Here is a 26,206-nt window from a genome sequence, read left to right as displayed (position 1 = left end):
ATTTCTTCTCTTTGTGGTTAGTTTTGTTTTTTGAAACCTTTTACCCCAAAGAAAAAGAGCTGGAGGTGCTCTGTTACTTATGTTTATCTATGACCTTCAGCACTGCATCCAGAAATGAAAGGCCCCCAGATTGAGCTGCAGGGAACCCGTGAGATCAGAAAGGGACTCCTCTGATTTAGTCTTTTCCTTGATGAACTCACACCAGGCAGGATGATCAAGCATGTTCTTGGCTGCCCAGTCAGGGTACTGTTTGGAGAGGCTGGAGGAGTGGCTGTCCCTGCCCTGGGTGGACTGGGATGCGGACCCACCAGAGCCCCCATGAAACATCCTCCTGATGGACCATCCTGTTCTCCAACAGACTTTTCTTCAGAGAGCCTTCTCCTGCGTGACCCGCTCACAGCTAAGTCAGGGCAACTTTCCAGGCCCAAAGGACTCCTGTTTGAAATGGAACGTCACCTTGAATGTCACCGGTGACCATAAGGGCAACACGAGTGCTGGGACCCTCCGATGGCCTGGAGGGAGATGACGTTTTTGAGCACCAGGGAGGGCGTTTCTGTGAACATGGAGTGGGAGGCGTGCTGCTGACCCTGAAGAATTCCATACACCCAGGGAACTGGCCCAGGCGCACTTTCCCCTGCTTCTCAGGCAGAAGATCAGAAGAAAGGGAATATCTCCAAAGACATCATGCTGGCCCTCCTTGACCATGTGAACGGTGCGGCAGGAAGTCTCCAAGGGGTGGATTGATCATATCCGGAGACAAGATGTCCCTCAGTTTAAATTTCTTTCCTTTCTTGTTATTGGCAGCTTTCAGGTAAATTAGGGTCTTGGCTGGCCTTCTGGAGATCTTGCAAAAAGGGCCACTTTCTTCACGGGTGTTATATGTTTCCCAAGATCCTTTTTGATAGGAACTATCACATCATTTTTCTCAAGTAGCCTCAGAAGTGGCTCTGAATGGCAGAGGTACAAGAGACCTTCTTGGACTCACAGCCAGCTGGGGCTTTCTGAAGAGCCAGCTATATCCTCCATTCCCTTGCACAACTTGGAGAAACCAGCAGTGCCAAGGATCCCAGCCGCTGCCCCCATGCCTTCTCATGGGGCTGGAGCTGAAAGCTACCCCTCCAGAGGGCACACTCAGTCCCTGTCCATCACATGCAGACCCAGCCAGGTCAGCCGGCGCCTGCTTACAGCATTATCAGCTCTGAGCCTGTGTGAGGGCTCCCAAGGCTGGGGTCTCCGGGCTTGCACCCCACTGCTCTGCCCCACAGCTGTGCTCCCTGCCCTCTCAGGTCAGGATAGGATATTTAAACAATGATGCTTAGATTCTTATTAGGTCATACGTGAATTCTACATTTTCATAGGTATGCATGGTAGCTACAACTTTTTTTGGACCAAGGTATTCACATAGGCTTTTGATAGTAACGTAAGAACCATAGACCATGAGAAAATAAAAGTATTTCCCAAGGTGAGGGTTTTTTTGTTTTTGTAACAATGGAAACCACGTCTTCTTTGACAGAGTTGTGAATAGTCACAGACCTGTGCCTGGAGACAGGAGACTTGGCCATAATTACTAGCACAGAGTAGGCACCCAGGTGCTCTGCACCTTATACATCATGTGCTGCGGCAGCAGGCGTCACCCTCCCAACTACTGTTATTTCATTATATTTAAGTGCGAGTTGTCAATCTAGAAACATATTAATGTATGGAGAGGAAAGAAATTATATAATTCTAGACTATCTGAAACAGATAAGAAAGTAAAACTATGAATTAGAAGAAATCATTACAAATATGAAATTTTGTGATAATACTTGATCATGGCAAATAACTAGTTGTAATTATTCTTGAGGAACTAAATCACACATTTTTATAACAAATCATACAGCAGGACTTAACTGTTTCCATATGGGCACCTTAAATGTATCCCTAATCCTTGGTTAAGTTTAGTGTTTTTAGCATCTCAGTCTCTCCTTTTCTCACTTCAATAGTTAGAAAAGACACAGTCTGTAGTTTGTTAGGAGAAAATGTACACAAAAATCTAAGAGTTACCAGTGGCTAGGTCTGTGTGAACGTGGTAAATCACTTCCCATCCCCTAGAAGGAGTTTTTTAAATTTACAAAATGAAAAGTTCTGGCTAATTATTTCCCCCTAGTCTTATGTCTAAGATTCTATTCAAAAGTCTGTTAAACTGTTAAGGAATGTAGATAAAGGTGTAGCTTTTTCAGTCTCAATACTGGAGAAAATATAAGAATGAAACTACTGAATGAATAAAAACACCCTTAAGACTTGGAAAATAGTTTGAATAGAATCCTTAGCAGGTATTGTAGTTATGCACAGTCAGTTTAATGCTGTGGTTCTCAAAATTGAGTGTGTATCGAAATCGCCCAGTGTGTTTGTAAAACGCATTGCTGGGCTCCAAAAGAAGAGTCTCTGATTCATTTGGGCTAAGGTGGGGCCTGGGAATTTGCATTTATCCCTAGTTCCCAGGAGATGCCGATGTTGCTGGTCCAGGAGCTATACTTTGAGAACCACTCATACAACCTACACTTTCAATTTTATGATTTTAAAGTACTCTGGTTTTTAAAATTTTGATAGTTTTTTCTTTTATTTAGCATGCATATTTTAGAGTTTTTAAAATTCTTTTTATCATTATTTTTTAATATTTATTTTATATTGGAGTATAGGTGATTAACAATGTTGTGTTAGTTTCAGGTGTACAGCAAAGTGATTCAGTTATATATGTATGTGTGTACACACACACACACACACACACAATCACATGTATCTATTCTTTTTCAAATTCTTTTCCCATTTAGGTTATTACATAATATTGAGCAGAGTTCCCTGTGCTATACAGTAGGTCCTTGTTTATCTATTTTAGATATAGCGGTGTGGATAGATTGGGAGTTTGGGATTGACATGTACACACTGCTAGAGTAGTTGAGAATATATGCCACACGTGTAAAACACCTGTAACTTCTTAAATGTAGAGCAGTTAATTGATGCTGGTAAATTCATAATAAAATCTGTATTTCTTATTAAATCCTTAGATTAGGGTTTTATATAGGCGGAAACAAAATATTTCAATGTATATCAATGGCAAGAAAATAATAAGTACATTTCAATGCAATGGCAGTTGTCAAGTGGAAGCTTTTTAAGAAACACATATGGTCAAGGAAAGAGTGCCACTTATTGTGGGGACTTGCTCACCTGTACGTGTAAGGACCTCTTTGCTTTACTTTAATTTTGCTGCTGTTAGCTGCCACTTCCTCTGGATTCTGCACATCAAAGATCCAGAACTGTCTGTAAACTTCTGTGCCTGTTTTAACCCAGTTTTTAAAAGCAGTTGTACCTTCTTCAAGGACAACTTCCTATGAAAAAGAAAACAAGTTTGGGTTATTTTTTTGTAGTCAGTATGGGCACTTGTGGGAGTTGAAGACCTTTAGTTAGTCAGAGAAAGGACTAAGCTTGTGAGAACCTTTGCAACCTGCCACATGCTTGCAACAGAAATGTTTTCAACACATTATGATAGCAATCTCTTTTAGTTAATCTTTTACAAAGCAAATCAGTGTGTAATATTGTAGACATGTCTGTTGATTGTCAAGCCGACCATTGGCAAACTTTAGAGTGACCCTATGGCAACATTGCGACAGTTCGAAACACGATTTATTAAGCAAATTTTATGAAACCGTTTCCAGAAAATTCTTGTCAGGTCGAACTTTAACTTCTCGTCTGCCTTCAGTGAGTTAAACTGAGGAGGCAAAACAGAAAAACTGAGAGAAAAATGTAGTGGTATTGGAAGCTTTTTCATTTATTTCAAAACTTGGACACTTCCTGGGGAAGAAGATTACTTAACATTTGTTAAATTAAGAAAAACACAAATTTTACTTCCCCCCTTCAAAACCCTGCTCAGTGAGGCTTTTCTAACTCTCAATACATTTGTGGAAACCTATTAGTACATATTTCCAAAAATTACAACAGTCTAATTCATTAGTATTAGGTTACTACATTTTAGATGAAAGGATGAAAAAAGGACATGTCCTATTATTCTTTTTGTGAAATCCATTATAAACCTTTGATGCTCCTTGTAGTAAAGATAGATACATAGAAAAATACCAAAGACCATGAACCCCATGTCAGAATTGGCTCCTGTGCTTTAGGAGCTGTGTGTGAATAGAAAGTCACCAGACCTCTGGGGGTGTTTCAGTATCTGTAAAATGAGGGGATTATAGATGGTCCTGCGATTTCATGAAGCTCTAGTAGCTAACGCTCACAAAGGTGACTTTGTACCAGGCAGTGTTTCCAATTAACTACCCTGGGAAGAATGCTTAGGTGTAAAGCTCCAATTTACCTTAGTGCTAGGAAGAGGGAGGAAAGTATTTCACACAAAATGAGCCTGACAAGACCCATGAATACAGGGACAATCTGACCTGTTTGTTTCCTTCACCTGGAAGCATCAATTCTTAGAATGACAGATCAGGAAAGGACATTGAACATTAATTAGCGCATTTTCTAGGAGAGTGTGCTGAGGCTCTGAGAAACCAGGTGTCTGGACCAAGGGTAACTGAGGCAAATACCTAGAGGTAGAATCATGACAAAGATCCTAGTCTCTGACCCTTAGGCTAGTCCTCTTTTACACCAGGTTTTTACTATTTTTTGTTCCTGTCACCTCTGCACATGGTTGAAGTCAAATTAAGTTTCATATTTTCAGGATACATAACTTATTACCTCATGGAGAGAAGAAGGGAATTCCTTAGAGAAGAACAAGGCATCAGCTAAAATGCCATTACAAAATCCTGTGCTGTTGCAGTCTTTTACACTGGGTACACTGGAGCTGCTAAAGTCTACGTTAGACTTTCTTACTTTTTACAACTAATTGTCCTTGAAAAATGCTTTATTGTACCTAAAAGTCTTATTTCCATAATAATCCCAAAATTAAGACAAAATTGCGCATAGATAAAGTATTATTGCTGTTCTTCTAAATGTACAGGTGTTTATGAAGGTGTTGAAGCTGAAATCTGTACTAAAGTTGAAATGTATATTAATTTACTCATTTCAAGAAAATATGAACATACACATTATTACTCTCACACTATTGATATAAAAATCTTAAGGACTAATATAATACCAATTTATCAAGTATCTCTCAAGGCACATATTTTATTTCAGTTCTTAAAGAAAGGATCTCTAAGTACTGATAGAATTGAAAGGGGACTGTGACAGAATGTACTTGGCAGGGCAGGAAACTTCCTCATTCTAATGCTTATTCATTTCATATAAAAAGGCATTGTAAGCATATCATGTCTTTCTTCTAAATGCTATAATGACTTTGCCTTATTTGTTCTTCTAGAGATATTTTTTTCAACTGGGAAAGTTGAAACACAAAGAGTTGAAATGAATGATTTGAATTATCAGCTGTTGAAGTTAGGAATATCTAATCCCATACAATTTTCAGAGGTAGAAGTGGGTACTACAGAACACAGATGTCTGACTCAATATTGTACAACAATTTAATAGTAGATAATGGAGAATCAGGTCTTTTACTACAATCTGTGTGGTTTCCATAACACCACGATTTGTTCACAAAGAGAAAAACATTTAAACAGAATAGAAATGTATTTCTTCTGCCCCAACATTGCTACATGTACTAGAAAATTGTATAGACCTCTTTGAGTACTAAGTTTATTTTATCATCAGTTCCTCTAATTTTAAAAGGAACAAAGTTTTTCTGTCCTTTGTGAATTTAAGAGGCCTTGATTTTAAACTGACTCTGGATTATCTGGTCTATTTTGCAAATGTTTTGCTGAATTTAAAGTACAAAAGTGATAATTATGTGTATAGAAAAAGTAATGTAATTTAAGATCCTCACACTTGGCTGATATGTACATCAGTATCTGTCCCTGACTTTAAGTGTTCAAACTATCCAGCCCTAGTAATGACTAGATTCCAGCCTGATGACTGTCACAGGGCATGGTCTCCAGCAGAGTTGAAAGCCATTTACTTTGAAACTTCTATTTTGCTACATTCATTTGAAAGCAGACTTTTGGAAGAGTAATATCTTTTATCTAGTCACATGGTCACTATGTTATTGCTGTTATGGGAAAACAGTACTCATCCACATGACAGGCAACTTTAGTGTAACTATTAAAATGTCCTTGATATCTTCCTGTGCATGAAGTATGTAGAGTACATATGTCAAAAATACATTGTCCCATTTCTCAAGGCTCTTATAGAGTACCAGGAGACAGAATCATATGAGTTCATTTCCTTACCCTACTTCCAACATGACCAAGTCCATTGGCTTCTTCACTCAAAGCCTAGAGTGAAGTGGTTAACAAAGAAACTAGATGCTATGAGTTTGATCCCCAGTTTGGTCACGTGCTAACCATTTAAACTTGAACAGGTTATTTAATTTCTTTGTATCTCAGTTTCCTTATCTGTAAAATGGAGTAATAATGATATTAAGTTGAACTATATGAGATTAGTATTTTTCAAAGTCAAAATAAGTGGAATATGGTATAATTAAGTATCCTCATAGGTTGTTATAAGATTTATTAAATGTGAGCACTTAGAATAGTGTTAGCACATAGCAAGCATTCAATAAATGTTGGCTACTGTTACTGTACAAATCCTATCCATCCCTTAGAGAGAGAACTCTGATCTCACATCCTTTCCAGATTGCTTTAACTACTTTGTTCTTAGCATTACTGTCTAAACCAGTTATGTGGCAATAACTCATGTAAAATCCTGTAACAATTTTTTTTCCTGCTATTTAATTATTTTTATATTTATTCTCTATCCAAATCAAAACTTCCTTAAAAAGTAGAAACATACAGAAAATAGTTTTCATCTTTTCTACTCACTACCAAAATTGCTTCTGTTTGGGACCAATTACAAGCAGTTTCCACATTCAAATTTTTTTCTCATATGTGTATGCATAATGTACATGTATGTGTGTATGTGCTGAAAGAAATCTTTAATTCCCTTCTTGGTGCTCTACAGTTAATATTATAGGGAAATTAAATTAAAATTTATTTCAAATTGTCTGTGTTATACAATATTCATAAGCATTTATCAAGCAATATAAACTATGTCAGGGTGATGAATTATCCTTTGTAAACAGTGGCAAAACTTTGTCCTTTTTCTGAAGTCCTTTGATAGTTTCTACTTTACGCATTCATGACAGCTCATGCCAGTGACTTTTAGTTTATCTAGCAAGATTGCATAAACCTGCTGGCCCCAGACAAATCTACTAGGAATCATAGTCTGAAATAGTGGTTAAAAAAAAAAAGTTTTCAGCTATAATGTAAAAAACCACAAAGTCTTAAGAAACATCCATTGGAAATAAAGAGTAAAGAAATATCAATACATATATATATATGAAGTAAAATGTATGGACTATTTTAGGCCATTTCAAATGCTGGAGTCAGGGTGCCATCTTTTAGAATTGAAAGCTGTCATGGAGTAACAAATCTGTGCTTTAAAAATTAGATAATATCATGAGATGATTTTCTGATCTGTTAAAATAAGCACTTTAATTCTTCTTTTTTAAATGGCATTTGTATGTGGGTAATAACTTTCCCAATTTAGTATTAGTCCATTAAATGAAGCAAATAACCTGCAGTGATTTCAATGGTAAACAAAAAATGACCAGTACTAAAACTTGTATATGTTCATAAAATAACAGCATTAACTTAAGTGCTCTTGAGGTAGGTATAAGACAGTTGGCTCACTGGGTTTACGCATGATTCAGAAATGTGACTCCTACTCTTGGCCAATTTCTCTGTCCTTTTGTGTCTACATTCAGACTCTCTAGAAAGCACATCTACCGTTTAGTTTTATCTGTAATCTCTATAGTAATGATCAAATCTCTCTGAGTACTGACCTTTGAAATACATACTGATGTTCGTATCAAATCACTTCTAAAACATCTGTCTTTTATTCCTCTAAGGAATACATTTCCTTCAATACCTGACCTGGATATCTTACTGTCTGCAGTTTTTACTCCTCTCTCTCCCTATTTAGTCATTTTATCCCATGCATCCCATCACCCATCAGTTCTATGTACCCTACCATCTAGACCAGAATGCCTTTTAGTATGTGCAGACTGTGCAATAATCTTACTAAAAGGGAATCTTAAATGGCATGAAAAAAAGCTGGAAGAAAAACAAATGGAGGCTAGATAATATGTTTCTAAGCAATCAATGGATCTCTGAAGAAAGCAAAGAGGAAATAAAAAATTACCTAGAGACAAATGAAAATGAAAATATGATGATCCCAAACCTATGAGATGCAGCAAAAGCAGTTCTAACAGGGAAATTTATAGCTATACAAGTTTACCTCAGGAAACAAGAAAAATCTCAAACAACCTAACCTTATACCTAAAGTAACTAGAGAAAGAACAAAAAGAAATCCAAACTTAGTAGAAGGAAAGAAATAAAAAATAAAAGCAGAAATAAGTGCAATAAATACTAAAAAAGATAAAGACCAATGAAACTAAAAACTAGTTCTAGGAAAAGATAAAACTGATAAACCTTTAGTCAAACTCATCGGAAAAAGAGAAATAGCCCAAACCAATAAAATCAGAAATGAAAAAGAAGTTACAACCACCACCACAGAAATGCGAAAAATCATGAGACTACTATGCACAACTGTGTGCCAATAAAATGGACAACCTGGACTAAGAAATGGATAAATTCATAGAAACATACATTCTCCCAAGACAGAACAGGAAGAAATGGAAAATATGAACAGACCAATTACCAGCAGTAAAATTGAAGCAGTAATTTAAAAACTCCCAACAACAAAAGTCCAGGACCAGATAGCTTTACTGGTGAATTCTACTAGACATTTAGAGAATAATTGACACCTATCCTTCTCAAACTATTCTGGAAATGTTTAGAGGAAGGAGTACTTCCGTACTCATTCTATGAGGCCAGCATTACCTTGATACCAGAACCAGATGAAGATATTACAAAAAAAGAAAATTAAAGGCCAGTATCACTGATGAACATAGATGGAAAAAATCCTCAGCAAAATATTAGCAAACTAAATCCAACAATACAGTAAAAGGTTCATATGTTATGGTTAAGTGGGATTTATTCCAGAGATGGAAGTATATTTCAACATCTGCAAATCAGTGTGATATACCATGGTAACAAATTGAAGAATAAAAGCCATAGAATCATCTCAGTAGATGCATAAAAAGTTTTTGATAAAATTAAACATCCATTTGTGAGAAAAACTCTCCAGAAAGTGGATAGTATGTGCCCACAGAGGGAACATATCTCAACATAATAAAGGCCATACATGACAAACCACAGCTAACATTATACTCAATGGTGAAAGGTTGAAAATATTTTCTCTAAAGATCAGGAGCAAGATAAGATGCACTCTTGTCACTTTTATTCAACATAGTTTTGAAAGTCCTAGCCATACCAATCAGAAAAAAAAAAGAAATAAAAGAAAATTGGAAAGGAAGAAGTAAAACTGTCACTGTTTGCAGATGGCATGATAATACCATAGACAATCGTCAATACACCACGAGAAAAGTATAAGAGCTCATCAATGAATTCAGTAAAGTTGCAGGATACAAAACTAATATACAAGGATCTATTGGATTTCTGTACGCTAACAATGAACTATCAGAGAAATTAAGAAACAATCCCATATACCATGAAATCTCAGAGAATAAAATACCTAGAAATAAACCTACCTAAGGAAGTAAAAGACCTGTACTTGCAAAACAGTAAGACACTGATGAAAGAAATTGAAGATGACACAAACAAATGGAAAGATATACTGTGTTCTTCAATTGGAAGAATTAATATTATTAAATTACTATACTATCTAAGGCAATCTACAGATTCAATGCAATCCCTATCAAAACACCAATGTCATTTTTACAGAACTAGAACACATAATTTTAAAATTTATATGGAAACACAAAAGACACCAAATTGCCCCCCAAAAAAATTTAAGAAAGAAAAACAGTGCTGGAGGAATCAAGCTCCCTGAGTTTAAACTATAAAACAAAGATACAGTAATCAAAATAGTATTATACTGGCACAAAAATAGACACATAGGTCAATGTGGCAGAATAGAAAACCCAGAGGTAAACCCACACCCTATAGTCATTTAATCATTGACAAAGAAGGCAAGAATATACAGTGGAGAAAAGACCATCTCTTCAGCAAATCATGTTGGGAAAGCTGGACAGCCTCATGTAAGTCAATGACATTAGAACACTCCCTCATACCATATGCAAAAAAAAACCTCAAAATGGATAAAGGTCTTAAATGCAAACCTGGATGTCATAAAACTCCTAGAGGAAAACTTAGGCAGAACACTCTTTGACATAAATTGCAGCACTATTTTTTGAATCTGTCTCCAAAGGCAAAGGAAATAAAAGCAAAAATAAACAAATGGGACCTAGTTAAACCTAAAACCTTTTGCACAGTAAAGGAAACCATAGACAAAAAAGACAACCTACTGAATGGGAGAAACTATTTGTAAATGATATGACTGCCAATAAGGGGTTAATTTGAGCAATGTATAAATGTCTCATACAACTCAACACACACACACACACACACACACACACACACACACACACACACACACAGTTTTTAAAATGGGCAGAAAAACGGAATAGACATTTTTTCAGAGATGAAATGCAGATGGCCAACAACCACATGAGAAGACGCTCAACATTTCTAACCGTCAGGAAAATGCAGGTCAAAACCACAATGAGGTATCACCTCACAACTGTCAGAATGGCTATCATCAAAAAGAACACAAATAACAAATGTTGGCGAGGATGTAGAGAAAAGGGAACCCTCATACACTGTTGGTGAGAATGTAAATTCTTGCAGCCAATGTGGAAAACAATATGGAGGTGTCTGAAAAAATTAAAAATAGAACAACCATATGACCCAGCAATTTCACTCCTAAATATATGTCCAAAAAAACCAAAACCACTAATTTGAAAAGATACATGCACCCCAATGGTCATAGCTGCATTACTTATAATCGCCAAGGTATGGAAGCAATCTAAGTGTCCATCAACAGATGAATGGATAAAGAAGACTTGGTATATATACACAATGGAATGCCACTCAGCCTTAAGAAAGAATGGAATTTTGCCATTCGAAGCAACATGGATGGACATGGAGGGCATTACGCTAAGTGAAATTAATCAGACAAAGAAAATACTGCATATTACTTATAGTAGAATCTAAAACATACAACAAACTAGTGAATAAAAAAAAGCAGACACAGATATAGAGGACAAACTAGTGGTTAGGAGAGAGGAGGAAAAAGGGGCAATTTATAGGGGTAGGGGAAAAATGGTTACTATAGGATTATGTGAAATCATGTGTGTGAAACTTTTGAAATTTGTAAAGCACCATGGAATTTAAAGAATATTTCTTTCAGTAAAAATGATATATATATGTGTACAAAAAAAGGCTTTCAACATACTCTTTGGACATAATTAAAAGCAATTACTTCTACTAATCTTCATACCTATAATAGTTTTTTTAACCAAAATTTGGATATTTAAACCAAAGTGACAGTGCAATTCGTATAGAATATACATCATACTTTGACAATTTCTCTATCATGTAGAGTTTCAGTGGTCCACAATCACCTTTGTGATGAAGGCACAAAATTGTAACAATGAAATATAAAACAGGCACCCTAAGCCAAAAAGGGATGGAAGATAGAATGAATCAGAATGACAAGAAATATTCTCGATACTACTTGTACCTTTTTAATTGTCTTCTGAATAAGCATGTCTCCAACTGGCATTAGAATACCTCCAAACACAGCCAGGACTGCACCAATGACAGCACCAGTGATGAGCCTACAGTTTCGATCACAGCCCATTTTTCTTGTTCAGGGAAAAAACTGGGGTTCAGCACCAGCTTCTTTCAGACTCCCAGGTCTTATGAAGGTGGTTTCCGAGAGGTCTGGTTCTATCATTGAAGGAGATCATAAAGCAGAAACTTAAATATCAGTACAAAGAGATCAAAGTACAAGAAAAACACGCAACTGAAACAGATCATTTTGCCATTTATAAATGAAAACATGGTTTTTAAATTTATTTTTTAGTTATTTTTTTTAACAAAACTTTCTAGGTCTTGTCCTTTCTTGATTTGAACTACCTGCTAGTGGTAGAAGTAATAAATATTGTCACATAGAGCATTTCTTTAAAATTCTCCTCTTTTACATTTTCTTCCTACAGATGATTAGCACACTGAAATCTTAACTACAGAGAATGTGCCTACTGAACTCTCAGTCCCTGCTTACCTTCCGTCAGCCTGGGACACTTATAGGCATTTTTACCCTCTATCTGGCTTCTCCACCCAAACACCCTACCTGGAGTTCTCCTGCAAACTAAATGTGGGTGAACTGATGTCTTTTACATCCAAATGCTAAACAAGTATGGTGACAGATGTTTTCTTTACTATTCCTTTATCACAAATAGAAAGGGGTTTTACAGGAAATTATCTGATGAGTCTCAGAAGAAATCAATTTTTCTAATCATTTATAAGCTATTTGTTAAAGCAGAAAAGTATGACTAAATTGGGAAAATACATTTTCAGGAAATTAATACTAGAATACTCTAATTTCAGCAACACTATCATCACTATTAAAAGAAAATTCCACTTTCATGAATATTGAGTTCATGCCTGAATTCTTTCTTTTTTTTTAAATATATATCTTTTTGAGTAGTCCCTTTTTTTAAATTTTTTTAAAATTTATTTTATTAGCTGTGTTGGGTCTTTTTTGCTGTGCGTGGGCTTTCTTTTTAGTTGTGGTGAGTGGGGGCTACTCTTCGTTGTGGTGCGCGGGCTCCTCATTACCGTGGCTTCTCTTGTTGTGGAGCACGGGCTCTAGGTGCATGGGCTTCAGTAGTTGCAGCACATGGGTTCAATAGTTGTGGCTCATGGGCTCTAAAGCACAGGCTCAATAGTTGTGGTGCACGGACTTCCAAAAAACTATGTTGAATAAAAGTGATAAGAGTGGACATTTTTGTCTTGTTCCTGATCATAGAGGAAATGCTTTCAGCTTTTCACCATTGAGTATGACATTTGCTGTGGGTTTGTCATATGTGGACTTTATTATGTTGAGGTATGTTCCCTCTATGGCCACTTTCTGGAGAGTTTTTATCACAAATGGGTGCTGAATTTTGTCAGAAGTTTTTCCTGCATCTATTGAGATGATCATATCATTTTTATTCTTCAATTTGTTGTAATGGTGTATCACATTGATTGATTTGTGGATATTGAAAAATCCTTGCATCCCTCGGATAAATCCCACTTGATCATCATGTATGATCCTTTTATTGTACTGTTGGATTCAAATTGCTAGTATTTTGTTGAGGATTTTTGCATCTATTGTTCATCAGTGATACTGGCCTGTAATTTTCTTTTTCAGTGGTATCTTTGTCTGGTTTTGGTATCAGGGTGATGGTTGCCTCATAGAATGAATTTGGGAGTTTTCTTTTCTCAGCAACTTTTTGAAACATTTTCAGAAGGATAGATGTTAACTATTCTGTAAATGTTTGATAGAATTTTTCTGTGAAGCCATTAGGTCCTGGACTTTTATTTGTTGGGAGTTTTTAAATTACAGTTTCAATTTCGGTGTTTGTGATGGGTCTGTTTTCCACTAGACACACACTGTGATTCTTTTGATACACAGTCTTCCTCACCTAATAAATACAGTATCTGCCCACAAAACCCAGTTTTGGGGTTTTGGTTATGATTAATGTGACAACAGGTGGAAAATGAATGATGAAAGTTAACTTTTAAAATTAAGTTCCTTTTCACACTCTTACTTTACATGATATCTAGGTGTGTTTACAAAGCCATGATTCCCTAGACATGAGTAAGATGCAGATCACATGCAAGCTAGTTATATCAGTCATTTAAATCTGGTTGTGTTACATCATATGGAAACAGAAGGTCATTGGTCTAGTACTTATTTTATGTGCTGTCCCAATACATAAAGATAGTTAAAAGAATAGCTGTTCTGGTCAAAGTGGGCAAGAACTGTGGCCCTTGCCCTTTCCCTTCTCATCTCATTTAGGCTCTGAATCATCCCCACAGAACCCAAGGGCTCTGTGGAAAATATTTAAATAAGTAGATTAGGAGATCTCCAACACCTTCTCTTACTAAGTTACCATAATCCTTCTAATTTACTTGGGCATTTCCATCCTATCAGAATATATGGAGCAAAAAATATATAATAGAAAAACATTTATACACATCTATAATATAAAATAATACACTTCACTAAATTATGCCTCTCAAATATTGCAACTTATAACTTGTTTTGGTCACAGTCTTAAAAAACTAAAACAATAAATACATTGGACTTAATGTATTATACTAAGGATTCTTCTAGAAACAATCCTTCTTTTAGAATACTTTTTGGAGTGCTTGATTACAGGGATTACTATAAGTTTTCAGTGACTCTGTTAGAGTCATGTTGGTTCAAGTATGATTATCTAGAGCCATTCTTGATGAATCCAAGACAGAAATGCTATTATCTTTTTTTTTCTACCTCAAGTTCTACTTTACATAATGAGATATTATACAAGAGTTTGTATTCTGAGCTTTGTAAGAGTTATGATTCTGGGCTTTGAAGTCAAGTCATTTAGGTCAGTTCTGGGTCTTAATATTACAGTTTCTCTGTGGCTCAGTTTTCTCTAACTGGGCATATAGTATACATTATGTAAGGTTGCAAATGTCAAATCAAATTAAATGAGATAATGAATAAATATTCCTAGCATAGCACGTTATTTTTATTTCAAGTGTTGTTATGACGTACTATTTTGAACAATCATGACAGTAAAATATTATCACATATTAGCCAAGTATTATTTTTTTTAAATCTAATAAACATATATAGTTTACACAAGTAGAAATGATTATTTGCAAAACACTTAGATTACCATAAAATCTGATGAGATGATTTGTTCTTTACATATACAGGTACTAAGATTATCATGCAAAAAAAAAAGGCAGCTTCTAGCTTAGGACAGTGTTTCTTGAAACTTACAGCTATGACTTGGGCCAGTGAACTAAAACGCCTTGTGATTAAATCAGAAAATAGTTACGTATCAATTCTTTCAGGACCAAAACATCCACTAGATTCAAATATGTTTGAGTGAACTTCTCCAAATATTTTCATAAAAAATAAGGGTAGCAACTATAACTTCCAACGTAAATTCCAGAATTTTTGGTACACTCTTCCAAATACCTCTCCAACTGTAATTTTGAGATTCCTCCCAGGTTAACCTGCTATCCGATGAGTGTGTATTGGATTTATTGTTCCAGTCTATTAATGATTTTGGTAAATGAAAAAAATTTGTATGTACTTTTTCGCTCATAAAATCCAGTCAACATCTGGACTCTACATAGCGAAATATTTTGGATTATTTTTGGAACCAATATTCAAAGCAATGTTTCTTTTACTAATTTAAAACTATATAGTAAAGAAGGGACTGAAAAGTACATGCAAAAGATTTTAGAGATCAAGAAAAGATGGTGGAGGAATAGGACGCAGGGATCACCTTCCTACCCACAAGTATGTCAAAAATACATCTACTTGTGGAGTGGCCCCTGCAGAACACCTTCTGAATGCTGGCAGGAAACCTCAGACCTCCAAAAAGGGAAGAAAATTCCCATATAATTGGGTAGCAAAAAGAAAAAAGGAAAAAAAGCGACAAAGGAATCCTGAGGAGACATCCCATCTGGGAGGGAGCAGTGAAGGGGGGAAAGCTTCCACACACTAGGGAGCCCCCTCACTGGTGCGGACGGACAGGGGGAGCCTCAGAGCCCCCTGAAGAGAGTAACAACAGGTGTGCGGAAGGCAGAGCAGAAAGGTTCCTGCATGGAGGATTCAAGCAGCAATCCCCAGCCAGAGATGCTAGTCTTTTCACCTGTAGTGGCGGTGGGGGCTGGATGCGGAGGCTTGGGCTTCAGAGAACAGACACCAGGGAGAGTACTAGGGCTGGCTGTGAGAAAACAGCCTGGGGGGCAAGTGCGCCACAGCTAGCTGGGAGGGAGTTTGGGGAAAAGCCTGGCCCTGACAGAAGCAGGAGACTTTATTTTGGGGTGCTTGCGAGGAGCTTGCAGCTCTGGGAACTCACAGGCTGCAGAGCAACACCTATGCAGGAACCACCTGCAACCTGCAGCTGCTAAACTGAAACACAGAGACTGCCGCCACCCGCTGCCATGTGCCATCACCACCACCGCTGCTGCCAAGGGTTCTGTATGTAAGACAGGTCTTTGCCCACACCCTCCCAAAAGTAGGTGAAGCCTACCAACACCAAGGGTCCCACGTTCAGGACCAGCTTCACTGGGAGAGTGCACGGCACATCTCAGGCTCACACTGACCTCTGCTGCTGCAAGCATTCCTGCAAATTTCAGTTAGACTACCATATCCCTCCCTCTTCCAGACCTAATTTACAAGTGAGCCCTAATCACGCTCTTTTGACCCCTCTTGCCTGGGCAGGGAATCGACTCCTGAGAGCAGCCAAAAGAAGGGACCAAAACCAGAACTGATCCCTGAGGACTGCAGGACCAAAGAAGAGAAAGGGAAACAGCCACAGGAGGAGCAGACTCAGTACCCAAATAGGCTTGATAGACTCTGCATCTGTGGATCACCTAAATAGATGAGTGTTTCTACAATAGAGGCTGTAGACTTAGGGGGCAGCTGCAGACTGTGGGGACAAATGCACACAGGACTAATACCAGATCACAGTCTGAGCTATCCACAGTCCTCTCCACAGCAGGTGCAGAACCCTACCTAGAAGTATTGGAGGACTTCCTGGTATTTTTGACTTGTTTCTTGTTTTATGTATTTGTTAGTTTAATCTTTACTGTATATATTTCTGTGTGGATTTGCTTGTAATTGGTATGAGTACTCCCTTCTTTATTTTCTTCATTCTCTCTCTTTCTCTTTTCTTTGGTTTCTTTTCTTCTTCTCTTTTCACAAATGCAATTGTGCACATCTCCTTTTGTGATTTTTGACTGATTAGAATTGCTTTTACCACCAGTCTTAGGGATTTGTCTGTCCTTTCCCTTCCTTCCCTTTTTTTCCCCTTTATTTTTCTTTTCTCTCCTTCTACCTCCTTTTTCTCCATACTGTACAGCTTCCAGGGTCTTGGTGCCCTGGCCGGGGGCCAAACCTGGATCTCTGAGGCAGCAGAGCGGAGTCCAGGATGTTGGACTACTAGAGAACTCCCGACCCCATAGAATATTAATCAAGTGCTCCCCCAGAGTTCTCATTCTCAACACCAAGTTCCAAATCCAACCAAAGGCCAGTAAGTTCCAGTGCTTGATACCTCAAGTCACACAGAACAGAGACAAGAGGAATTACTACTAGGCAACATAGGGAAAGGAGACAGCAAATACTAGAAAACAGACAAAATGAGAAAACCTTGCAGGCAAAGGAGCAAAATAAAAAGTCACAAGACCAAATAAATGAAAAATAAATTGGCAAATTGCCTAAAAAAGAATTCGGAGTAATGATAGTAAAGATGATCCAAAATCTCCAAAAAAAATTAAAAGAATATAAGAAACATTTAATAAGGGCCTAGAAGAACTAAAGAGCAAACAAACAGTAATGAACAACACAGTAATTGAAATTAAAAATACTCTAGGTGGTATAAACAGCAGAATAACTGAGGCAGAAGAACAAGTAAGTGAGTTGTAAGACAGAATGGGGGAAATAACTGCCACAGAGCAGGAAAAAGAAAAAAAGAATAAAAGAATGGAAGATAGTCTCAGAGACTTCGGGGACAACATTAAGTGTACCAACATTCGAATCATAGGTATTCAGAAGTAGAAGAAAAAAAAGAAAGAGTCTGAGAAAATATTTGAGGAGATTATGGTGGAAAACTTCCCCAACATGGGAAAGGAAATAGTAAATCAAGTCCAAGAAGTACAGAGAGTCCCATACAGAATAAACCCAAGGAGAAACACACCAAGGCACATATTAATCAAACTAATGAAAATTAAACACAAAGAAAAAAATATTAAAAGCAGCAAGAGAAAAGCAACAAATAACATTTAAGGGAAAAGCCATAAGGATATCTGATCTCTCTGCAAAAACTCTGCAGGCCAGAAGGGAGTGGCAGGAGATAAAGTCTTGAAAGAGAAAACCCTACAGCCAAGAATACTCTACCCAGCAAGAATCTCATTCAGATTGGACAGAGAAATCAAAAGCTTTACAGACAAGCAAAGGTTAAGAGAATTCAGCACCACCAAACCAGCCTTACAACAATTGCTAAAGGAACTCCTCTGGGCAGGAAACACAAGAGAAGGAAGAGACCTACAAAAACAAACCAAAAACAATTAATCATAAATAAGACAAGAAGACAACCCTCAGAATGGGAAAAAATAGTTGCCTATTAAGCAACTGACAAAGGATTAATCTCCAAAATATACAGGCAGCTCATGCAGCTCAATATAAAAAAAGCAAATAACCCAATCCACAAATGGGTGGAAGACCTAAATAAACATTTCTCCAAAGAAGACATGCAGGCGGCTAACAAACACATGAAAAGATATTCAACATCACTAATCATCAGAGAAATGCAAGTCAAAGCCACAATGAGGTATCACCTCACACCAGTCAGAATGGCCATCATCAAAAAATCTAGAAACAATAAATGCTGGAGAGGGTACAGAGAAAAGGCAACCCTCCTACACTATTGGTGGGAATGTAAATTGGTACAGCCACTATGGAAAACTATATGGAGATTCCTCAAAAACCTAAAAATAGAATTACCATATAACCCAGCAATTCCACTCCTGGGCATATACCCTGAGAAAACCATAATCCAAAAAAAAACATGTACCACAATGTTCATTGCAGCATTATTTACAATAGCCAGGACATGGATGCAACCTAAATGTGCATCAACAGATGAATGGATAAAGATGATATGGCACATATAAACAATGGAATATTACTCAGCCATAAAAAAGAATGAAATTGAGTTATCTGTGGTGAGGTGGATGGACCTAGAGTCTGTCACACAGAGCGAAATAAGCCAGAAAGAGTAAAACAAGCACTGTATGCTAACTCATATATATGGAATCTAAAGAAAAGGTACAGATGAACCCAGTGACAGGGCAAGAATAAAGATGCAGATGTAGAGAACCGACTTGAGGACCTGGGGTGGAGGGGGAAGGGGAAGCTGGGACGAAGTGAGATAGTAGCATTGACATATATACACTACCAAATGTAAAATAGATAGCTAGTGGGAAGCTGCTGCATAACACAGGGAGAACAACTTGATGATGGGTGATGACTTAAAGGATTGAGATAGGGAGGGTGGGAAAGATTCACTGGAGGGAGGGGATATGGGGATATATGTATAAATACAGTTGATTCACTTTGTTGTACAGCAAAAACTGGAAGAATAGTGTAAAGCCATTAAATTCCAATAAAGAGCTTAAAAAGATTTTAGAAAACATCTGTCAGTATGTAACTTGATAATTCCACAAACTGAGATATGGAGAATTTATGCCATTTACATTTATGTATGAATTCCCTTACCAATTAATTTAATTCTTTAAATTTCTCCAGAATGATTTATTCTTATCTAAACTTGTTATCATCATTCAGGAAAATAAGTCACCGATATTTGTAAACAGCCAAAATTGTTAATTCTGATTTGTTTTTATTCTGCTACCAGATTTTATATGATTTATACAAAATTATTAAATCTGGAATCATTATTTGAAATTAATATAGTTTACCATTCCCAGTAGTAATTACAATAACTTTGTTCACTTAAAAAGGAAATATCCAAAGAACACATTGCATTTAGTCATGTAGACAAAGTCAGGTTCACCAAAAGTTATGAAATTCAAATCAAAAGTTAAATGAATAACTCTTTAAAATAAGTAGTTAATAATTGCATATTAGAAAGCATGTTGACATAAGAGTGGCAATCATTTATAAGAACTAATTCCAGTATACTGATTTTTAGTAATGTTGATTTTCATTCGTAATTTAAATTAAAAATTATGTATAAATAGCCTGAGTAGACAGTGAAAGTTTGCAGTAATCAAATTGGATAGTACATTGTTGTAAATATTAACAAATATGTACAGATAAACATAAGATTTTAAACATCAAGAGGCAAAATGCCGTAGAGTAGTGGACAAGGTTTTAATATTTTTTTAAACGTAAAAGGTAAGATGATTGATAACTTGGAAAATAACACAAATCTAATTTTTTAAAAAAAGCCTAATAAGTTCAAGAAAACAGTTCCTGTTTGCTGTTGTTGTTCTATGACTGCTTAAGGGTGTTTATATAGTAGTGTCATCTCCTATCATTTTGGAGATATAAATCTTTTTATTTAAAAAAACATTATGACTCACCTTTAAAAAGGCTAAGAAGGATTTTTCAATCAAATGCTCCAACATTTGAACAGTCAGTTCTTAGTAGGACCAAATGGTATTCTGCAGAAAGACACTACACTGAAATCCTCATTACATAAAGTGTGAGCGTTTAAATATGCTTATGGAAGCAAAAAAAAAAAGAGATGTCAGCTCCCAGTGACTGGTTTGTTGCAAGAGGAATTTAAAAAAAAAAAAGGGAAGAAACCCACACACATCCCACCACTGATATGGCTCCTATGGGTCTATTTTTATGTTCTGGTAAGGACCCATTACCTGTATCTGAGATCCTCTGCAGCACCCTTTTTTTCTTTTTCTTTTCTTTTCTTTTTTTTTTTTGGCCATTTTCCATCCAGGTATATCAGATGCCAGAGAGACAAAAGGAACTAACTTGCTGACTGACCTCTAATATACTCCGTTTTACCACATAATCCTTATTCCAGATGGTAAACTGGGCTAGAGGGTGGAAGGTGTAGATTGGGAAGAATTACCAGAGTCTAACTTTCCTGCTTGAAACACTCACTTCATGAAGTTAAATAAAATGCACTTTTCTATGCCTCATTATTCTAAAATGTGTTGAGGCTAATAATTTTGAAAACGATTAGAAACTGTCAATCAACAAGGATGACAAACAGATTTTGAAAAGGGAAACAACAGATTGCTCCAACAGGAAATTTGTCACTATTTATTATTTTCTGTTAGCTTTACAGAAGTTTTACGAGCACAGCAACATCTTTCTATGAAAACCAAAAAATTATGTTTCTCTTAGATTTCTTTATATAAAAAGACAACTATTAAATATTTAAATAGAATTACTATTTAGAATGACCTTTTAATAAAAAAATATATATACTGAAGTTACTTTAAAGGAAAGGCATTTACTTTAAAATTGAATCAAAATAGAAGGCCTTGTACTTTGGGGGAAAACCCGCATATTAAAAACCCATTCTTATAAAGAAATTCTCAGAATCATACAGGGAAAATCAAAATCTTCAGAAGGTTAAATTGTCATCTATCAGACAGACCAGCTGAATAAACGCCTCGAAGTCAACCTTCAAAGACAACAACCTGACAGTCACAGGCAGAAATACACTTAGTTCATTAGGTCACATTTAGACCAGTCCTCATTGGATTGCTTGTGCTGTGCCTTCTGGGCTGGTGCTGGAGCCTCTCATTCGCCAGCTGTGCAGTACAACTGGAAGGGAATCCAGAGCGCTCTTTCTCCTTGAGCATGACTTTCTTTTTCCAGGATGTTTTTACAGATACAGTTATTTAAAAATTAATAGTTATAAAAGTCTTTAGGTATATTGGGATTTTTTTTCAAATATATGATCACTTAATTAAGATAAAGTAGAAATGGCCTTGTGTAATCTTATTATGATTGATGCTTTTCATTTAAAAAGAATAACTTAAAGAGATTTCAGATAATTTAAAAAGATGATTTCCTTATAATTGTGAACTTTTATCTTTGTTGTATTAATTAAAAGGTAGTATAAAGGCTAATTTAATAATTATTTTGATTAAGAATATCTGCTTTCTTGTATTTAAGCTGCTTTGATACATTTCCTTCTCAGCCTTCATTCTCACAAATACATACACATACACACACCCTCCAGTGTGACAATTCGGAAACAGCCCCCCGACACAGGAGTGCAGATGCTATTTTAAACAGCATATCTTAAATATGTTGAAGAGATAGTTAAAGTACAATGAAAATATGAACACTGTTGGAGAAAGTTATTTTAGAAATAATACATGTCAAATACAGGCCCAGTTGACACTGAACTTCCTTGGATCACTGTTTCATCAGTGGCCTGAGGCCACCCAAATGTCTGTCTCTGGAGAGGAAAATGTCACACCCTCCCCTGAGCAGCCCGAAGAATCAAATTTACATTCCCAGAGGCAGCTGTTAAGTGTGCAGCCTCACAGACAAAGTTCCTGAGTAACTTAGCACACAAGACCCAGAAAATGCAGAGCTAAGTAAAATCTGCAACCATGTATTTATATTTTGAGCAAAATATTCACCTTGAACAAGGCAGAAAACTGCTGCACCCATTTCTGAGTAATGCATTTTGGGGTTTTCATTTTTAAAAGATTATGTAACTGCCGTATTTGAAGGGTATGTTTTATATGAGGGTACACCTTGCCTTCTGTAAATCCACTATAGCACTAGAGAAATTTAGTGGAATGAAAGCGAAAACTGTCAACATACTAAAGTCAGCTTAGGCACAGTGTTTTGGGAATTTTTCACTGAAAGACCACTTAGGGTTTGGAATTGGACAGCTGTAAGTGAATCCTGATGTTACCACTGCTAACTATATTGACTGCGGGTTAGGAGTTAACTAAGGACTTATTTTCTTAATTAGAAAATGGAGAAAGTGAGGTAAGAGCATCATAATAAGAATTAACTGAGCTGAGTTGTGTGCAACACTTGACAGGGGCCTGATTATGAGGCAACAAAGTGCTTCCCTTTCCATAGATCCCCTGGCCCATTTTCTCCCTTCTCTGCTCTGTTTCCTGGAGATTACATATCTCCATCAGATATACATTTGACCGATTTTTTTTGTTCTGCATCTGCTAGAATGTTGGCTCTTTTGGGGGTGAGGGTGGGAGCGGGAACTTCTCTGTTTAGTGCACTGCTGATTCCACAGGGCACAGAGCAGGCTCACAGCTGGTAATCAGTTGAATGAATGGAGACAACCACAATAATATTTTGAAAGTCACGAGAATGACGAGTAATGAGAGGTTATTATATTGCTAGTTTGTACCACCAATAGGCAGTGCTTTGAGATGAAGGACATGTTCTATGGAAGTGAATGGACCTAAGCTGGAATTGGGAATTCATCCCTTCCTACAGTGTGTGACTTGTTGCTAACTACCTTACCTCCCTTGGTCATAGTGGAAATAACTCCCTCTCAGAATTGGTGTAAAGGTCGAAAGTGATAATATGAAGGATTTAGTGCAGACCATAACATATAGTATTTGTTTAATAAGTGATCGTTATGTGATCATCAGCAAATTTTTATTTTAGGAAATTTATTAAAGTAATATGGACAAGTAAAAAATATGGGAAATTATAGAAAGGTAAAAATTATAAAATGAGAAGTGTCGTTCAACCAGCAGTTCTATTCCTCAGAAGTGACCAATGTTAGGTATGTCCTCATCCCCCCAATTAATTTTAAGAATTTTAAACATATATACATATGTACAAGAGAGAGTCCGAAACTATCTGCACTCCCTCCGATTATATGAAAACCTCTGTTGGCCGCACAGCCAGGGTGAGGATAATTTTTGACTTCCTCTTGTATATGGACTAGTATATACACTGAATCATACTTTCTACAATTTGCCTCTTTTACTATCAGGTGCCTTGGAGATATTCTCATATCATGGATAGTGTTAACTCTTTTTCCATTATTGAAAAATAGTCCATAATAAATGTAGTATTGTCTTTTAAATGACCAGTATCTTATTTAATGGAACTTTTGATTTTTTTTCTAGTTCTCTGATATTACAAAAACGATGCTAAAAATTCATGTTTTTTATAATTTTGTTTATGTGCTTGGGCACTACTAAACAACAAAAGTGAAATTTCTGGGTCAAAAATATGTACTTATTTTTGGTAGGAAGAGTTTTACCTAATTTCTGCTCGAACGTGTACACAGTGATGTGTGAAAATGCCTGTCTCCACACATCACACACACTGGTTTATACTGAACTTTAAGTTTTTAAAAAGTGCTAATTTTATTGGTAAATATTTAATTGAGTGAAGTTTAATCTATTAAGTATATTGACATTTATATTTTAAAATATTTCTGAGAATATACTTGCTTATCTTTTTTCACTTGTGGGTTTGTTTGTCCTTTCCTTATTAATTAGTAATGAAGTAGCCGCTCTTCCTGCATTTGATACTTAAAATTTTTTTTGACTATTTTAAACTTTATTTTTAAATTACTGAAAATTTCCATTTTTATGCCATTAACTTTCACTTTTAAGTATTGTGTCCTGCTTTGAAAGGCTTTCTTTAAGAATATAAAAAATAATAGACTTTCTTCAGCATTTGTATGCTTTCAAAAAATCCTTTAGAACAGTATTTCTAAATAAGCTGATTTGTGGACTTTACCACTTGTGAAGTAAAAGAGGAAGAGTAAAGTACATTGAGTAATTGTCAATATTACAACATATTTGAAAAGCAGATGACAGATGCATAATAAGAGTTCTAGAAGAGGAATCACATGGCCCACATTCTGACTACAGCTTTTTTAATAATAATAGGTTTTGTGAACTGGGCAGCATACAGTCATCATATTCCTGATTTCCTTCTTGTCAAAGAGAATAAATACAGAGCCTACCTACAGCCTGAAGCTGAAGATCAAATCATAGGGTGGATTTAGATTTTAAATGTAAAGATATATGCAGATTCTATATAGTAGATAATGTTTGATTCATTTTTTTCTTTACAGTGTAACAAATGAAAAGAATTTTAGTATATGCTTTGCAATTCTAGATTGTATGGGCAAGCAAAGACCTATAAATTATGATGATAAGGTCACAGAGTTAACATGTTTTGGGGGCTCACTGTCTGCCAGTTGTTGAAATAAGTGTTTCACAGAGGTTATCTTGTTGACCTTTCATACCACCTTACTATGTTCTTTAGACAACTAGTTGAGGGCACACAGAGAGCATGTGCCAAAACAAGGATTATACCCAAATAGATTGACTGAAGAGACTATATACTTTTCTGAAAGAAAAAAGCACACGTAAATGAGTTCTTTATCAATACCCAACTTTACATATTCTAAGACATTCGTACAAACTGAATAACAATTTTAAATAACCTGATGTTAGAAAATTATATCTAAATTCAACAAATGAGGAATGAGAATGAACATGTTCTGTATGTGGCAAGTAATAGAATTATTTGGAGATGAAATAAAACACAATTCATTCTAAAGACCCATAATACATACACTGTAAAGCACCTCGAAACATAAGTTACCAGTGTAAAATGATAAGGTAAACGTTTGTATCATCGCTTTAATCCTTGGGGTAGGTAATCATGGAGATTTACACACACATATTTGTGCACATGCGTGACACACATGATTGTGTGTGTATATTTGCACATATAAACATCTATTTTTTCAACTGCTGTCCTGTTCATTTAAACCAATGACAGTTTCTATCTGCTTTATGTGGTGAGGAGGGGCTTCACATGAAGGAATAAAAATAAATATGTACATACTTTAAGGAGAGAATATTAAATGCACAAGACATAACAGAATACACTAATGCCAGTGAAAGCTTGAGAGATTAAAACGGAGGTTTTTATATCACTTTTAAAAGAAAATTTCAAGGACATCATTAAAGATGAAATACAGAATATCAAAGTCATTAAAGTTTAGACTTAAGCCATGTCTTCTAATTCATGAAAGCATAGGATGAAAGTAAACCCTACTGCATCAAAAATATAAAATAAACTTACACATATGTTTCAGAGAAGCCATGGTAGGAGCTGTGTGTAAAAGACAGGTTAAAGTGAGAGCACTTCTGTATATGTAGATAGTTCTCATGTGGGCTGGGCTAGATCAATATGTAAATGTCAAAGGCCTCCTAAAAATCTTGGCACAGCTTATCTTGACTTGTTTGCAAAGCTGAGTCAACTCTCTAAGGAGAGGAAAGGAACAAAGAATCACACACACACACACACACACACACACACACACACACACACGGGTGAGTCAAAAATTATCCGCACCCCAGTTATATTAAAACTTCTCTAA

General features: G+C 36.2%; 1 protein-coding gene across 1 annotated transcript in view; it reads right to left on the bottom strand.

Moving 5' to 3' along the window:
- The window catches only part of LOC130852256 (platelet glycoprotein 4-like), a 53,541-nt gene extending 27,598 nt beyond the window's left edge, over positions 1-25,943 (bottom strand). The window contains exons 1-4 of the mRNA XM_057733142.1: positions 25,909-25,943; positions 20,406-20,486; positions 11,764-11,972; positions 3,205-3,365 (exon numbers count right to left, since the gene is read on the bottom strand). Coding sequence (XP_057589125.1) covers positions 3,205-3,365; positions 11,764-11,883 — 281 coding nt within the window. The 5' untranslated portion in view covers positions 11,884-11,972; positions 20,406-20,486; positions 25,909-25,943. The remainder of the gene's footprint in view (positions 1-3,204; positions 3,366-11,763; positions 11,973-20,405; positions 20,487-25,908) is intronic.
- Between the last annotated feature and the right edge of the window lie 263 nt (positions 25,944-26,206).

The sequence above is a fragment of the Hippopotamus amphibius genome, chromosome 4 (genome assembly GCF_030028045.1).
Source record: "Hippopotamus amphibius kiboko isolate mHipAmp2 chromosome 4, mHipAmp2.hap2, whole genome shotgun sequence".
Taxonomy (NCBI): domain Eukaryota; kingdom Metazoa; phylum Chordata; class Mammalia; order Artiodactyla; family Hippopotamidae; genus Hippopotamus; species Hippopotamus amphibius.
Note: the sequence above shows the minus strand (reverse complement) of the source record. Positions and strands in the feature narration are given on the sequence as shown.